We start from the raw sequence: 17,046 nt of genomic DNA, 5'->3' as shown, positions 1-17,046 counted from the left end.
TCCGGAGGCAAAAGGTCTTGTACCTGTTGGATATAGTATGGATAAAGCAGTTGTTCTTTTAAAGTTCTATTAACAACATCTTTCGATACTCCTATTTCTAAACCGAAGCGTCTGGTGCTTAATTTTGGATTTTAAAATTATTGTTCAAGACATGCAGCGAACTTTAAGCTTCAAATATCCCAAGAAGGAAGCCTCGTAGAGATTTTTAATAACAGACCTTTTTTCCTTAAAAAATGTAGGAAAACACAAGTTTAGTCATAAATAAATTTTATACCGAGTGATGAAAAAGTTATGCCCTTTTAAAGAGGGTTCATCGAGCGCTGACAACGCCCTCTACATTGTGCATCGAAAATGTAAACGGATTCTGATTTCTTATCCCCAAAGACCGCCTGATACGACATTTTGTGTAGATAGCAGCATTACCAGCCAAGAAATAAATTTTTTTGCTTTTTTTTGTTTTCACTTTGACGCCCTGTATTTCGAAAACCGTCCACTTTTGGACTAAGGTAAATTGGGTAAAATCGTCATGTTTTGACCTCAGAAATCTGTGGTAGAATTTTGTACAGACCTTTTAGAGACACCCTGTAGACATTTCCCCCCATTGTATACTCATGGCGTCCTCTACAATTTTCCTTCAATGTTTTCATTCAAATCTTTGCTGTGTACTACGGGGACACCTCAATAAGTATTAATGTAAGCAATTTTAAAATTTTATTTTCCAGAAACCATGAGATCAATTTAATGAAACACAGTAATATAAAAATGACTAAATATGTAACAATATTATAAGGTACAAAAATCACGGATAGTGAATATAGAAAAGTGCCGTAACTTTTTAGCTTACCTTGATATATTTCCTGATGGATATGCAGCCAGGCATACCGATTGCAAGTTTTTGAATGAGATATTCTGTATTTGAATTAAAAGGGCAATATTTGTGTTTTCTTTAAACTAAGGTCAAGTTTATACATTTCGTAAGTAAATATACCAGTTGCTTCGCTTTTACCTTTGTGCTCTCGAATAATTCTTAGAAAAAAAAACAAAACCTGCTACAGATGTGTATCTTGTTTTTCACAGCTCCAAAATTGGAAAATTTTACCTTGTTTAACCTATATTTTCAATATGTTATTTCAGAAAGTTAAAACTACATCTACACATAAATTAGCATTAAATTTGATTTCATAACTTACGTTTCCAGCCAATTTGGGAACAAAATCTAAAGAAAAGGAGCTGTTTCCTGCTCAATCAATAATGATAATGATGTAAGAATTCTTCTTTGAAACATTGACAATTTTCAGGGATGTTTAAATTATCTCAAAACAATACTCATCAAGTACCATTAAAACCATAACTCACCTCAATAAATCTATATTGCATATAATTTAATAAAAGCATGTGATGGATTATTAGAATTATGTATCATTAGTAAATCGTTTCCATAGGTGGCTTAGTAATTAAATCACTGATAACGGACATAATGCTGTACATTTCGAGTTTCAAGTGGGATTTCAGGAATCAGCAGATATTAGCCTTTTGCATTGCAAACCAAAAGGTAAGGTAGTATTAAGCGTTTGCTAGACTACAAAAGCACTCCACTATAGTGAAATTATAAACATATCTATTCAATAAAACTCAATCTCCTTTGATTAGGTGTGTCTCAGTTACAGTAATGGACGTCTTGGAAGGTGATCATCCGAACACGGAGGAAAATAAATCAAAGTTAATGGAGAATAGTATTGAGAGAACTGAAGATAAGGTAAATTAGTGAATGCTAAGGTGCAACCATATGCTAAATCAGTTTCTTAGGTTACAGCAGAAAATGAAGAGATCAAAGAATTTGGTGAAAAATCTAAGAGTACGGAAGAGGAACGTTCTGCTATACTATTAGAAAGCGCCGAGGGGGAACTAGAAATAGAGGAAAGTAAAATACCTAATGTAACAGAAGACAGGCACAGTCTTACACAAGAGGCAAACCTAGCGATAGATGAAGAAGAGCACTCAAAGAAAGAGCCTAAGGATACAAATAAGTCTGCAGAGGAAGAACCAGGTCTTACACAAGAAACTGGAACAATAGAAGAGGCAGAAGAACAACAAAAAGAAGAGGTTGACGTAACGGACAGTGCTGAGACAGGAACAGTGATGAAAGAAAAAGAATCACAAAACATAGATATTAGTGAGGAAGCTCCCACTGAGACTATTCAAACACAAGAAGAAATTCCTCGTTATAGTGAAAATTTGCGAGAGAACAATGACCAATTTTTAAAGGTGAGTTAATAAGTGTTTTTGTTTTACATGTTGATAATCGTCTATACGCAATTGTAGAGTTCACTTGAAGCGTCAAACAAACAAGTAATCTACGATGAAATCAATTTAGGAAGTCCTCATGGAATTGCGAAACTTCAAACTACAGATAAGTTTAAAACTATACGATTCATCCCTAAGGGAAATACTAGTAAAAGGGTGTCATTGTTTGAGAATATGAAGATTATGTAGACGGAAATTGGTTGTAGAATAGATTGCTCTATATTTTTCCTTTTGTTTTGGACCCCTAATTACATATCAAGCCATTTTCCCGATAACTATATAATTACTATATAAGCAAAGAAAAATACGAAAAGAGGTTATTAAGTATCTTCCATGGTATCATAAATTTATTCTTAGTTAGTAGCTAAAACAATCCTTGTTCAACATGGGGCTGATCGCTACCCCTAAACTCTTTCAGCAATTATGGGGAATTTGGCCCATAGAAACCATCCACTCAGACGTTAATAAAAAACTGTATTTAATATATCGAGTGCTTGTAATTGGATGGTATTCTTTCTTTAACATGTTTCAAGCAATAGCCAGCATAAGGTAAAATAACACTTAATAAAAATTTCAATTTAAACACGCCACTAGGTTATTACTATCATGTATTATTCATTCGCCATTTGTCAAGAAATAGAGTACCTTCCAATAAAACAATTCTGAGGCTGAATGATTATGATTTTTTTTATTAACTTTGGCCACCCTGTTGTATTGAGCTTTCGTACGACCCTGGGTTTACATAGATAATGTAAAAACTAGAGTCTGCAGTCTACACTACAGACTTAATGCAGTTCTGAAGTTTTTCAGTTTATTATATTAGAAAAAAAAATGTATTCCAGCCATGATACATCGAGAACAATCGTTAGTTCATTAGATTCATAAAGTACTTTGAACTGGTCTGAATTAATTGAAAAAACACTGATTGATGCAAGAAATGCATTCACCATTCAATACAGAATTTTAACTCTTTCCTCACATTTATTGTTTTAAAATTTTCTTCAGACTTTTGTTAGAACACGAATCATTGGAACGAGTCAGCAAATGCCTCTCAGTAGTAATTACCCTAATCCTTATGTTGACCAACTCTATCATCTATCAAAAGAACCGAATCCCCAATATGTGTTTGGAAGTTTCCAAAATCGAAAAACTAATCTTGAACAATCCTCTCGAACGTGAGGTATACTCAGCATACCAAAGCGTTTTAAAGAGAAACATTTACTTGAATCGCTACATTGTTGGATCATCAATTTTGACCTTCCTTACTTTCGTCGGGATCTCAGCAATGGAGGTGGTGAAAGTAGGACCTGATTACTGGAAGTTCGATAATGTGTCCTTTATGCATGAGTTGTATCTGCCCTTTGACAGGAGTAATTTCTTTATGGGGATTATATTTGTGAATGTGTGGACTTCAGTGGAAAGTTTGGTGGTAAATGGGGTGATTCAGACCACATTTTACGCTTTGGTCATGTATGGAGCGTTGAGGTTTAAGGTGCTGCGAATTCGCCTAAAGAGGCTTAATGGCAATGAAACTGAGGAAGGAAAGATCCGGTGTCTAAAGAAGTTACTTTTAGAGCACCAGGAATGCATCAGGTGAAATGTGTCTTTGTTGGGAAGGAGTTTCTGATTGGTGACTTTCAGATTTATTGAAAACCTAAATAATGCTACCACCTACGTGCTGTTGATGAGTTTTTTGCTGAATTCTGTAAAAGTGGCCTCAGTAATATTCCCCCTAATGGCTGTGAGTTCCCCAGGCTTAAACTACCTTCGTCACATAAGTAATTTTAGTTGACTAGCTTTTCAGATTTTGCATTTCCCCTCATCTACTCCTCAATGCTTGTATCGGAGGTATTTTTTCTCAGTTGGACGTGCAACGAAGTGCAGGCACAGGCAAGTATCTATTAAACGCAATTATCTTAACTTCTCCCCTGGGCATTTAGCAGAGTCTGGACGTGGCCGACTCCATTTTCGAGACATCCTGGTACAGGGAAAATAAAGAGTACAAAATGTTGCTGCAGATAATGATAATGAGGGCTCAACGGCCGGTAACAATGAGAATCGGTCCATTCGGTACAATGACCACCGGCACAATTATGACCGTAAATTAACCCAATTAGTTTTCGACTAATTTCACAATCAATCTCTAATTTTCCAGACTTTAAAAGCTGCCTACTCATACGCCACTCTGATGATGAATCAGTAGGAAGATCCGAAATTTTCCCAGTCGAAGTTCAGGTCAATACAAAGAATATCACGCGAATAACATCATGTAGTCTTATTTGATATTCCATGAGCACAGGGCGTAATAATTCCGACCTTTTGATACATAGTGTCATCTCCCATTTCTGCTTTTTAATATTCCGGGCATTTTATGACCTGATGGAGAGTGGATATGACCTGGAATATCATTCGAGTCTGTTGATGCGGATGTGTCTGAAACATTTCTCTCGGCCCCAACATCTTTCTTTGAGCCTTTCCGGCATGAATTTCCAACACGCTAATTCCTCTGAAATCTAAGCGGTTTTCCTTGTTTTAACGTCAAAAACCTTTTATTACTCTATAACAGAGGAGAGGGCGAAACCCTTATAAATTAGTCACAAAATTAAGGTGGAACGAGTTACTCAGACGTGGCAGAACTCCGTAAGTGTTTCTAAACAATTTTCAATTGTCTTACTTCAGTTCAGATTCCGCTATGTGCCACTTCCTTTCGGCTTTGCCATCAATCCCATTCGCATTAAATACCCCAATCATTATTTAGATCTCTGGAAAATATACTTGGTTTCATATGAAATGCACCACTCAATAACAATAATAGTAATAACGGAACGCCAATGCTTTTTTTGTCATAGAACCTTCTAGATTTTTTATTCAATATATAGTGTATACAGGGTGTCCCAAATAAAGTGAATTCCATGAGAAGTTTGGAAGCGGTAGGAGATGCAAAGTGGCTCAAATTAGAAAAAAGATGCGCATTTTTCTCCTCTTTCAGAAAATATTCTAAAATTGAAAATACAGTCGAACTCGGTTATAAGGAGCACGAGGGGACAAAATATTTTGTTCGTTATAGCCGGGCATTCGTTAAATCGAATTTTACTTAATATGTATTGGATTAATCTTAAAACTTTTTACTCGCTAAAAATTAATTTTTTTTATGTATACAGGGTGTCCGGCAAGTCGATACAATAATTTTAGGGGGTGATAGATTACGTGATTCTGAATAGATTTAACCAAACTTACCTATATACCAAGTGTTACAGTTCTCCTGATAATTCAGTTTTTAATATTTTTTAATTTAACCGTGCTCTTTCACAATTGTTGGAGGGTAGAAGAACACCAAGCCTTTTAATTACAAAAATGTACTAAACTTTTTTATTGCCTATAGATAATTGTTTAAATTATTTAAAGGGTAAAATCTAAAATGGCTTTGTTACCTACTTAGAACTACATTAACATGATCTTCCGAGCTTGTAATAAGGCGAAGAGTCAAATTCAAACATGGATTTAATTTGAACGCTTAGGTGTAGGTTTATTTAAATTTCTTAAAAACTTCCTTAGGCAATAGTCTTTCAGTCATGCTGAAAAGATTCTTAAGAAACATTTTAAAAATGAGAGAAATTAACTTTTTATGTACCTGAGCAGCGCATTCACCAAAACGTTATCTACTAAAAATGATATTAAAAATGAAGATATTTGCTAAAAACACAAATGTGCTGGATAGACATCATTTTGGAAGAATTTGTATTTGATGACATTATCAAGTATTCAGGTAAAACAATTGTTTTTATCACCCCCTAAAATTATTGTATCGACTTGCCGGACACCCTGTATATTATTGTGGTCGCTCAGATTTTCGTCCTCCCCACCCTCCAGTTTTTCACTTTACATTTTCCACTATTTGGTTGCATAGTTATATCTATTATTGGTCTTGCTCTAGCTGTTTCAAATGTCGGTTTGTTTCCTTCGTTGCATACTACCATATCCGTCTCCTCCATAAATTCTTCCATCATTCTCCCTCTTTCCCCTGTTTTAACTGAGTTCCACGTTAAATTTTTAGCATTGAAGTCTCCCGCAACTACCACTTTTCTTTTTGTTTTCTTTCACCTTCCTCTTGAGTTTTTCTAGATATATTTCGAATTCTGATGTTTTTTTATTCGGTGAGAATTGTTTTACCTGAATACTTGATGATGTCATCAAATACAAATTCTTCCAAAATGATGTCTATCCAGCACATTTGCGTTTTTAGCAAATATCTTCATTTTTAATATCATTTTTAGTAGATAACGTTTTGGTGAATGCGCTGCTCGGGTACATAAAAAGTTAATTTTACCATTTAAATAATTTAAACAATTATCTATAGGCAATAAAAAAGTTTAGTACATTTTTGTGATTAAAAGGCTTGGTGTTCTTCTACCCCCCAACAATTGTGAAAGAGCACGGTTAAATTATATATATAACATTTATTTCTTCAAAACAAAGAAAAAGAAGAAATGGGCTATCGACCCTATTGGTCTTTCCGCCCGTGATTACAGCCTTTTTACCGTTTGTTAGTGTCTATAACTAATTTATTTACATGTCTTCATATGCTTCGTAGAGGGTTTTGTTGGGGAACCGGAACTGTGCTTGTTTGGTCTGTCTAGTCAAGCAAAGTGGTGTCAGTATTGTCCAGTTGTCGGGGTTGTTTTTCCATTTCGTCTGTAAGTGTCGCAGTCTGTCTGTTATTTTTTTCATGTGAGTGCGTTGGTACAGTAGGTCGTTGGATGGGTTGTATAATGGATTCTCTGGATGACGTATTTTGGTTATTAGTCTTAGTGCGATTTGTTCCGTCGCTTGTATATGTCGTTTAGTTTTTTCTGTGGAGTTAGCCCTTATTATGTGTCCATAGTCCAGTAATGGTCTACAGATGGATTTATATATTATTGTAGCTGTCTTTGTGGATATTCCCTTGTCTTTGTACGTCAGTGATCGAAAATATTTAGTCCTTTTCTTAATTTCTGTCCTCATGTTTTGTACGTGTTTTGCAAATTTGAGTTGGTAATCGATTGTTAGTCCTAGGTATCTGATGTGTTTGGTAGGTTTAGTTGTGTGTCCGTCTGAGACTATTGTCGGTGAATTGTGAGTAATTCTGTGGTTTGTTAGTAGAAGTTGATTCTTTGCTGGGTTCGGTGTCAATCTCCATCTGTAGAACCATTTCATCGTGGCGTCCGTCAGAGACTGTAGTTTTTCCGCTGTTTTCGTAGTGGTTTTGCCGTGTGTAATGAGTGCAGTATCGTCTGCGTATTGTAATATGTAGGCAGTTTTGTTAATTTGGTTCATATTGGGAAAGTTGTGGTTGTAAATGTCATGGCAGTACACATTATATAGAAAGGGCGATAGAGGCGACCCCTGTGGCAGACCTTGAGCAGGGGAGAATGGAAAGGAGAGTGTGGTATTGATGCGTACTTCCAGTTGTCTGTTTTCCAGTAAGTTCTTTATTGTGTAGAGTAAGTATTTTGGAGTTTTTAGCTTATGGAGTTTATACAACAGTCCTTTATGCCAGACGCTGTCGAAGGCCTTATTAATGTCCATGAAGAGACAGGCCGATGTTTCGTTTTTCAGTCTGGTAGTTTGAATGTTGTTGGTCAGAACAAAAAGGGGATGGATCGTAGAATTATTTGGTTTAAATTCGAATTGATAGGCTGGAATATGTTGTCCGATTTCTGTTTGAAGTCTGTTTCGGATAATGCGTTCGAAGACCCTACTAAGCACTGGAAGTAATGTTATTGGTCGATAATTCTGTGTTTGCGTGTTGTCAAGTTTGTTCTTTGGAATGGGTATAATTATACCCTTCTTCCAATTGTCAGGGATGTTCTTGCTGAGTAACCAGTTGTTCATTGATTGCCTAATCAATTCGTGGGTTTCTGGAGTTAGGTTTCTTATGAGTTTGGCTTTTATGTTGTCGTATCCTGGTACGTATCCAGGATACGGTTAAATTAAAAAATATTAAAAACTGAATTATCAGGAAAACTGTAACACTTGGTATATAGGTATGTTGGTTAAATCGATTCAGAATCACGTAATCTATCACCCCCTAAAATTATTGTATCGACTTGTCGGACACTGTTAAGGGTGTTCCTTCGATAAATGAAACACGACAAAGACACTTTGTTTTATGTAAAAATGGACTGTATTAACTTTGCACTTATCTCAAAAGAATGTAAGAATCTTTGTCTAAGTAAAGAAGAGGGAGAATGCTTATTGGGCGGGTTACACAATATGATTCGGATCACATCCCGACACCAACGCAGCTTTCACCCGACAAGACAAAAGGAAGAGCAGAGAAGACAAGAGACAAGAGAACAAAAATGGCTCCGATTATCCCTTAAGTACTAACCCCGAAGAATTCCAACCAGGGGCGCACCACCACCAAGAACCATTATAAGCTATGGCTACACCGAATCCCATAACTCGTGGCCATCTGGGGAATATCTATACTAGTCGCTTTTCTGGGAATATCGCGGGTCCAACAAATTGACCATCAAAGCAACAGTCCCTATAGAGAAAGCTTCCTTTGACTAGTAGCACATTCCCCAACCAAAGCGTACCCTTAGCTTTGGCCTGATGGGCCATGTGGTCAGGCATTCAGATGGTATTCTCCGAATAAGTATCGCAGTACATGGGCGTAACTTAAGGGAATAAATGCCAATACACAATAAACCTAACATTAACAACAATAAAAATAAATAGAAACAAAAGCCAATAACTTAGAGTCCCTAACTATTTTGCACTTGATTTTTAATAAGCAAATGTCTTTCAATATCACCATATAATTTATCGAAGGCTTGATACACCGAAGAGTCGGCACTTGTACAGTGAATGAATTTCGATACCACGTTCAGAGAAGAAAGGGTCTGTGACACAGTGGGCATAGCATCGTCGTCTGGTTCCTTTTCTTCCTCGTTGTCACTCTCCTTAATTTCGTCTGTAAGGAGTTCTTTAACATTATTCATTAGCTCAGCATCACTAGGAAAATCGGTTGTTATCAAATCGTTATCTATTTTGGTGTACTCTTCTAAATCAATGTTACTATGTTTTTTAATCTATTCTGTCAACGAAATGTCTTCTTCGTCATCTTGATCTGCAAGTTCCTCTTGTTGAAATTCTACCAAACGCGCCAACGGTACGTTGTCTTCATCATCGTACTCTTGTATTATGTGCAATTTAAATCCCGCATGACGAAAATAGTTCTCGATGGTGTTTAGCGAGACTTTCCGCCATGGGTGCTAATCATTATTATCGCGTCAAACAATGCAAAGTTAAGGTCTTCATTGCTTTCAAAAGCGCTTATTAGTCGCACCAAAAACATTTTTCGATAAAAAGATTTTAAAGAGTGTATAACGCCTTGATCCATAGGTTGTGACACAGCTGTCACGTTTGGTGGTAGGAACACAAGATTGATGTATTAAAATTTTTCTAATCTTGGATGCGCTGGTCAGTTATCTACAAGAAGTAAAATTTTCCTTCGTTTCTTGCGAAGTTCGTCATTGAAGTAATCCTTCAAAAATTTCACTAGTCATCCATGCTCGTTGATTCGACTCATAGATGACTGGTAACTTGCCTTTATTTTTTAACCATCTAGGCGATTTGGATTTATCGATAACCATCAAGGGGCGTTTTTCAGTTCCAGACATATTAGCACAAACCCAGACAGTTATTCTTTCCTTGCTTTGCTTTCCACCAGCACATTTCTCGCCCTTAAATTTTAGGGTCTTATTCGGAGTCATTTTGTAAAATACACCTGTTTCATCTCCATTGAAAATGTCATTCATATCGTATCCTGTACTAATGACTGGCCATTGACTTTTTAGCCATTCTGACGTTATTTCTGTTGATACTCCTGCAGCTTCTCCATGAATTTTGCCCGCTGATATATCATGTCTTGACTTAAATCTATCAATCCAACCTTTTGTACACACAAACTGCTCACTACCACTTTCACCTACTCCATACGTTAGTCTTCCAAGTTCTTCTGCTTTTGTTTGTAGAATCACGCCAGTAATGGGATTGTTTTGACTCCTTTGAATCGTAAACCATTTGAAAAGTGCTTGATCTATGTCATCTCTTATAGGTTTTCGAATTTTCTTTTGCCTTGTTACATTACCTTTCAAAGTTTTAAATTTATTTCTATTTTTGAAAACCGTGGAAATTGTAGATTTTGACAATTTATACATTTTACACACTTGTGAATTGGGAACACCAAATTCTAAATCGTTAATTATATTCAATTTTTGTTGAATGGTTAACACATTACGCTTTTTAGCTTCCATGTGTAACCTAAAAGGGATTTTGCTTCTTCCTACACAAATGAAATGCTACTGATGCTGTCCATACTTATTTCGCGTAAAATTTACTACGATTCAATACACGGGGATTTCCCGGATCGAGATTATGTCGGCAAAATATACCCTAAAACTAACCTAATAGAATGTACAGAATGGTCTTTTTTTATAGATTGGTTCGTTATAACCGATCGGACTTGCAAATTTTTACCAGAAAGCATTCGCTAAAGCCAATCGTTCGTTATAAATGTGTTTGTTATATCCGAACAAGAATAACATATAGTTAAATAGACACTTTTTACGTTCCAAGCATTTTGTTCCTTAAAAGCGAGCGTTCGTTATAAGCGAGTTCAACTGTATGTAGAGGAGTTGTCAAAATATGAGCGAAAAATTGAAAACTGTGATTTTCGAAAATCATAAATTATGAGAACACCGCGTGAGTAAATTCTACGAAATTTGGCAGTTCTGTATTACTGACAGCTGCCAATCCAATGGCGTTCTCGGAATTTTTTCAGGCCTTTCAGATTTCGAGAAATTATATCCAACTTTGTTATTTCTTATGGCCGCCATATTGGATTTTCGTGACGTCGAATAGAGAATAAAAGAAGTTTTCTAACCATCTACCAGAAAGGCGACTTTAACTGTACCAAAAGAGAAAAAATAAACAAAAACATCTTTTCACCTTAGTAGGCTTAGAAACAAGTGCTATGTTTTATAATCAGAAATCACCACTGGACTTTAATGTTGCTATGGATACTTTTATGACGTACTATAAACAATTCTTCACTATTGTTGTATTTGAGGTCACTTTTAATCCTTTAAAAGTTATTTTTATCAATTTTACACTTTCATCCGGCTGTTGTGACGCCAGCCGATTTTTATACGTGATCGACACCACGACGTTGATTTGTCAGGATTAAGACGACTTTGTTAACTCACTAACAACTCTTTATTTTTAGTACTAAGGTTCTATGCTTTTTCTCTGAACTATTTTTAAGGAATTTGAAGAGAGTCTAACACTTATGCACTCTGTCTGAAGAAAAATTATAATGTCTCTTTTTGGGGCTGAAACTTACTTATATGTGTGTAGAACAACTTATCTAAATTATATTACTAAGGGTAAACACCCGGGGACTTGAGACTTTGGTCGCAGTTAATTGTTCGTATAGTCGAAAGGGCAGTCTGGTGAAAGTCCAATTGTTCTAAATTATTCTTATGATAACCCCATATTATTGGGAAAGGTTCGTGTCGTGTGGGATAATAAGTTATATGACAGATTTGAGGATAAGAAGGTATATAACACGGCAAAAATTTTAAAGTAATAAAATTATGGAACGGTTTTCAAATCGAGAAAAGCTGGAGATTAGTGATATCATATTTCGAGTGGAAGAAATGCAGGTAGATCTCAAAACATGCATTTCCAGAGGTATCCAGAGAGGCGTCAACCTGGGCACAAAATATTTAATAGGCTTAGAGTGAATCAATTTAAGCATGGATCGTTTGAGGAAAAAACCGGAACACGCAAGATTAATGAAAATGTTGAAAACTATGTTATTGGAAGTGTTATTGAACACCTAAATCAACTGTTTATCGGATCCTAAAAAAACAATTAATTAAAACTGTGTATCGAGAACACATGAGGCAAAGTCTTAGAGACGGTGAGACGGAGAAGACTTCATTTTTATAATTAGATTTTGAGCGAATCCTCAATTTTCTTGTAGAATTTTATGGTCTGACGAAACACGTTTCACAAATTGTGGAATATTTAATTTAAAAAAAACAACATATATTGGGATGACGAAAATCAACGAATGAACAAGGAATTGAAACATCAAGGCAAATGGGGCTTTAATGTATGTCTTGGAATTTTTAACGGACACGTGATAATTGTAACTTTTGATGAAACACTTAGGTTTTCTGCAGATCCTACGATACAGTAACAGAGTTGGAGTCTATTGTGTGAACCATTCAAAAAAATCCCTCCAGATATGGTAAAAAGTGCTTATATGTCCGTTGCTAAGCGCTGTATAGATTAAATTAACCATAAAGGAGAAAGATTTGAACATTTTTTATAGTTAATAGGATTACTAATTCCTTCTCGCAGTAAGTAAAGATACAGTATCAGTCATAAGTAAAGCAACAAATAAAAATTATAGGTCCCTAGAAAATGGGCAGTCTTCTTAGGAATGATATACAGTCACTCAAAAAAGTATCCGTACAGCCGAAAAAAAATTCTGTAAACCGTAACTTTTGACTGATTTTGTTCAAATTTTGTGTAATGAAAATTTGTTCCATAATTTCATTACTTTAAAATTTTTGCCGGATGAAAGTGTAAAATTGATAAAAATACCTTTTACAGGATTAAAAGTGACCTCAAATACAACAATAGTGAAGAATTGTTTATAGTACGTCACGAAAGTATCCATAGCAACATTAAAGTCCAGTGGTGATTTCTGATTATAAAACATAGCACTTGTTTCTAAGCCTACTAAGGTGAAAAGATGTTTTTGTTTATTTTTTCTCTTTTGGTACAGTTAAAGTCGCCTTTCTGGTAGATGGTTAGAAAACTTCTTTTATTCTCTATTCGACGTCACCAAAATCCAATATGGCGGCCATAAGAAATAACAAAGTTGGATATAATTTCTCGAAATCTGAAAGGCCTGAAAAAATTCCGAGAACGCCATTGGATTGGCAGCTGTCAGTAATACAGAACTGCCAAATTTCGTAGAATTTACTCACGCGGTGTTCTCATAATTTATGATTTTCGAAAATCACAGTTTTCAATTTTTCGCTCATATTTTGACAACTCTTCTACATATTTTCAATTTTAGAATATTTTCTGAAGGAGGACAAAAATGCGCATCTTTTTTTTAATTTGTGCCACCTTGTATCTCTTCCCGCTTCCAAAACCCTCATGGAACTCACTTTATTTGGGACACCCTGTATATGTGACATCAACGATGTACTGAGGCCAGTATTAGTACCCTTCAAGTAGACTTTGCCAAATGGCATTTTCCTTCAAGATAATGTAAGCCACATACTGCGAACATTACTTGGAAGTACCTGGATCAGGCACGAATGAAAATGGTGTCTTGGCCTTCTCGGTCGCCGGATCTATCACCTATCAGGTATCTTTGGGATATGATAAGTCGCCGTCTTCAAAGTTTGCCGGGGCCTTCAAACAGTTTGGATGACTCACGACACCACTTTGAGGTAACATGGAATAAAATACCCCAGGAGGATATTGATCATTTATTGCAAAGCATGCCGCGAAGAGTGAATGCTTGGATTGCTGTACGAAGCGATGTCACTCATCATTAACTATCTAATTAATAAATGTTGTTTTTTTTTACTAAAACTCTGATCATTTGATACTCTGTCATAAAACATTGTTTTGCCAAAATTGCAACACTTAATTATTATTATTATTACTGGGTGGTGCATTTCATATGAAAGTGAGTGTACAAATATTAATTAATCAGGCCTCGATAGCCTTTTACGAATGACATGATCCGTTTATTCCCTCTGGACAGCATCGTTCAGTTGTATAACCCAAGAATGCTCGCTCTCTATATCTCCGGCTACGTTCTGGTTTCAGGCGCAGTTTCTCTCCAGCTTTCATCCAGGAACCAGCGTTCCAGGATCGGGAACGCAACAAGTCCGAAATCGCGCCATAAAGAATACTTTTGATAGAGCAAGTTTCCGGAAGTTTGTCGGGTCTGGATATTTGGTGTTTGTTTGGGATGTGGACTGTAACTTGGGAGGTGATTTTGCACAAAATTTAGGTGAGGTTTCGTGAAGTTGGGGAGCAACGTGGTTTCCGGTGTTAATTAGTGCCAGAAGAGGGTTCTTAGTTAGAACATATCCCTGCAGCCTAATTTGAACTAGCTTTTGAAATTTTTAAAGGGAATTTATATATGCCAAATGCCCTCTTTTACTTCCAACAAATCAATCAGAAACCAAATGCGGATAGGCATAGCATAGATATAATAAATCACCCTCGAACCAATAACATTTGAACATTTGCGCGATTTATTGTTCTTGCGAGCTATTTTTAAAGATAATTTTAAGCTGCAAAATTGATGTTTACTCTCTAAATCTTGGAAGCGCAAATTGCCATAGGTAAATGTTATTTACAGAGTGAATTGTAGCGTTTATTCAGTGAATTTCTGTAAAGAAATTAAGAAATTAATGCCAACTTAAGATGATGTAAACCCATTTAATTTAATTTACAGTTATGGATCTGAAATGCATTTAATTCAAACTCTAATGTCACGTGCAGAAAGGGAGGCAAACGGAGAGGAAACGATATCGCTGATATGATTTGAGTAACTGCATTTGTTGGGAGAGGCATTTATGGCACGCTCTATGTGGAGCGGAAAAATTGCAGTTTCTATCCACTTTCACGTGCAAATGACAATATAAAAACAATTTGAAATCTTTGCCCTAGATAATGAGAGCCAGTGTAAGGGTGGAGACTTAGACTTTTTTAGTTTAGATTCGTAATGCAAAAATTAGCACGAAAATACCCTAAAAAATATTAAAATTAAATGTAAGTCTGGTTGCATATCGACAACTCGTTGCAGGGCAATGCAACAAAATATACGAGGACACCTTTTGTAGTTTAACCATTTTTACAGCCGCATTATATTTAATGTAAAGTCCTGTGAAAGACGTACAAACTTTGATCAATCATCTTTCTGAACGTTCTTTAGGCATTTCATTCATTTTCTAAACTGTATATCAAACGTAACACTTCGAAATATTTTAGAAATTATATAGACGTAATCAAACGCCCTTCGTAGCTATCAGCTGTCTTGAGGAACCGCAAGTGACGTGTTTAACACCAGAGGGCGAGGGAGTGTTTTAATTTCATTTTACATGGCTAGGTGTACTAAAGTAGACTATAACCATTATATGACGCAGTTAAGCTAATTAAGTATTTAATTTTATGTTGGTACCATGGGGCCAAGTTGATTGTTTAATGGTTATAACTTGCAATACTTAAGTGCCTGTATCCAGCCAATCCCAGGTAGTAACCTAGATTTGAATATTTACATAGGCCAATCACGGTTCGTTTTTTCGTGCCTCCGCCATTTTTAATGGCGCAGAATCTGTGGGGGGCTCGACTAAACATGTGTGATTTAGATTAGTTTTAACGACTACTGACAGCAAAGAAGGATTGTCTGAAGGTTTTTACGTAAAAAAATATCTTTAGCTGAAAACAGGTAGGAAGACCCTTTCCGAGTATTTTGAAGGGAGTTTACATAAAAACTTTCTTTGCAGTTTTGATCAAATCGTTCACCCCAGGAAATAGAGTTCCAACAGTTTTGTGCTACATTCTTTCCTCGTGTATCATACCCGTGCAATGGATTAGGTACTGATGAAAATAAACGTAACATCGGCTTTAACCGGAGCTGCATATGCAAAGATTTTGAGATAACGCAATTATGCGAGGTGGGCAAACGGAAACTAGGCAGAGAAATTTCTAGAAACTCTGTATAATTGTTTGACAAACGCTCAGACACCTCCATTTTATTATTGAGGGGCAATGTTTTGTGACATATTTTCGGCCTTTTGTATACGACACCCTAACGGGGGAGGACTTCACCCCTAAAGTTTTAGATGGAGACGGGGGTCCACTAGCATCTTGATTGAAAGGTCTTCTAATTCTCTTTACGACAATAGCATAAACTGTTAATTTGTCCATTGATTTTCGAGAATAAGAGCACTAAGCCTTATTCAAATGGTCTAACTGAATCAAAAGAGTTTTAAATTTCGTGATATTTCTTTATTGTTTACTTAAGCCTTTCGAGCTTTGTGGTATCACCGCATAACTAAAATCAACCAAACTGCAACAGACTAATAAGTTAAATTCTTAAAGTTTTAAGTGAAATAAGGCCCAATTGTGGTGCAAACGCAATTGCTTTTCATTTTCAAAAAGTCCGCCTTTAAGGCATTAAACACGCACTCGTAAAACATAATGGTAGCATTATAGCACTTACCGTAAACTCCTTATTCTTTAGGAGAATTGTATTTAAACTTAATAACTGTTTACTCGATTGCAGAGAGAAAAGACATTTTTTCTCTTTTTTTTAATAATAATCAATGTGTAAACAGACCAGCTAAAGTACTTATCGAGAACACAAAGGTAAAGATGTATGTTAAAAAGGCGTTTTGGAATTAGTACGATTTTTTTGTTAAACTGAGTTTGTGTGTAACAAGAAACGAAAGGTCGACTTGTAATGAACAAACCTCCTGAAGTGGCGATGTTAGCACATGCTGACTGCTGCATCTCGCATTTTGCCTACCAGTGTTCAAAACATAAAAAAAAACATGTTTCATCCATACAAAATATATTTAGAACAAAAACTTTAGATTTTGGCCGCCGTTTGCAGTTTTGTGAAATTATGAATGAGCGACCCAC

The 17,046-nt window shown here is 35.9% G+C and overlaps 2 protein-coding genes and 1 long non-coding RNA gene across 3 annotated transcripts in view; all 3 read left to right on the top strand.

Annotated features, from left to right (window-relative positions):
- Positions 1-1,558: 1,558 nt before the first annotated feature.
- Positions 1,559-4,588, top strand: LOC136349039 (odorant receptor 67c-like). Its single transcript, XM_066300310.1, has 8 exons — positions 1,559-1,756; positions 1,807-2,265; positions 2,323-2,853; positions 3,310-3,897; positions 3,946-4,045; positions 4,093-4,194; positions 4,248-4,403; positions 4,460-4,588. Exons 3-8 carry the CDS (start codon positions 2,690-2,692, stop codon positions 4,505-4,507), a joined length of 1,158 nt encoding a protein of 385 aa, XP_066156407.1. The 5' UTR covers positions 1,559-1,756; positions 1,807-2,265; positions 2,323-2,689; the 3' UTR covers positions 4,508-4,588.
- Positions 1,670-2,493, top strand: LOC136348962 (moesin/ezrin/radixin homolog 1-like). Its single transcript, XM_066300163.1, has 3 exons — positions 1,670-1,756; positions 1,807-2,265; positions 2,323-2,493. Exons 1-3 carry the CDS (start codon positions 1,670-1,672, stop codon positions 2,491-2,493), a joined length of 717 nt encoding a protein of 238 aa, XP_066156260.1.
- Positions 4,589-14,237: 9,649 nt separating the features above from the next.
- Positions 14,238-17,046, top strand: part of LOC136348928 (uncharacterized) — a 41,944-nt gene continuing 39,135 nt past the window's right edge. The window contains exon 1 of the long non-coding RNA XR_010733750.1: positions 14,238-14,404. This is a non-coding gene — a long non-coding RNA (uncharacterized lncRNA). The remainder of the gene's footprint in view (positions 14,405-17,046) is intronic.

Source organism: Euwallacea fornicatus, chromosome 36, assembly GCF_040115645.1.
Source record: "Euwallacea fornicatus isolate EFF26 chromosome 36, ASM4011564v1, whole genome shotgun sequence".
Lineage (NCBI taxonomy): Eukaryota > Metazoa > Arthropoda > Insecta > Coleoptera > Curculionidae > Euwallacea > Euwallacea fornicatus.
Note: the sequence above shows the minus strand (reverse complement) of the source record. Positions and strands in the feature narration are given on the sequence as shown.

Bases quoted from the DNA above. Each gene is read 5' to 3' on its own strand.
- LOC136348962 (XM_066300163.1), top strand. From the start codon at position 1,670: ATGGACGTCTTGGAAGGTGATCATCCGAACACGGAGGAAAATAAATCA. The intron at 1,757-1,806 runs GTAAATTAGTGA...TCAGTTTCTTAG, and splicing joins TTGAGAGAACTGAAGATAAG to GTTACAGCAGAAAATGAAGA. The intron at 2,266-2,322 runs GTGAGTTAATAA...ACGCAATTGTAG, and splicing joins ACAATGACCAATTTTTAAAG to AGTTCACTTGAAGCGTCAAA.
- LOC136349039 (XM_066300310.1), top strand. From the start codon at position 2,690: ATGGGGCTGATCGCTACCCCTAAACTCTTTCAGCAATTATGGGGAATT. The intron at 4,046-4,092 runs GTGAGTTCCCCA...AAGTAATTTTAG, and splicing joins TAATATTCCCCCTAATGGCT to TTGACTAGCTTTTCAGATTT. The intron at 4,404-4,459 runs GTAAATTAACCC...CTAATTTTCCAG, and splicing joins CCACCGGCACAATTATGACC to ACTTTAAAAGCTGCCTACTC.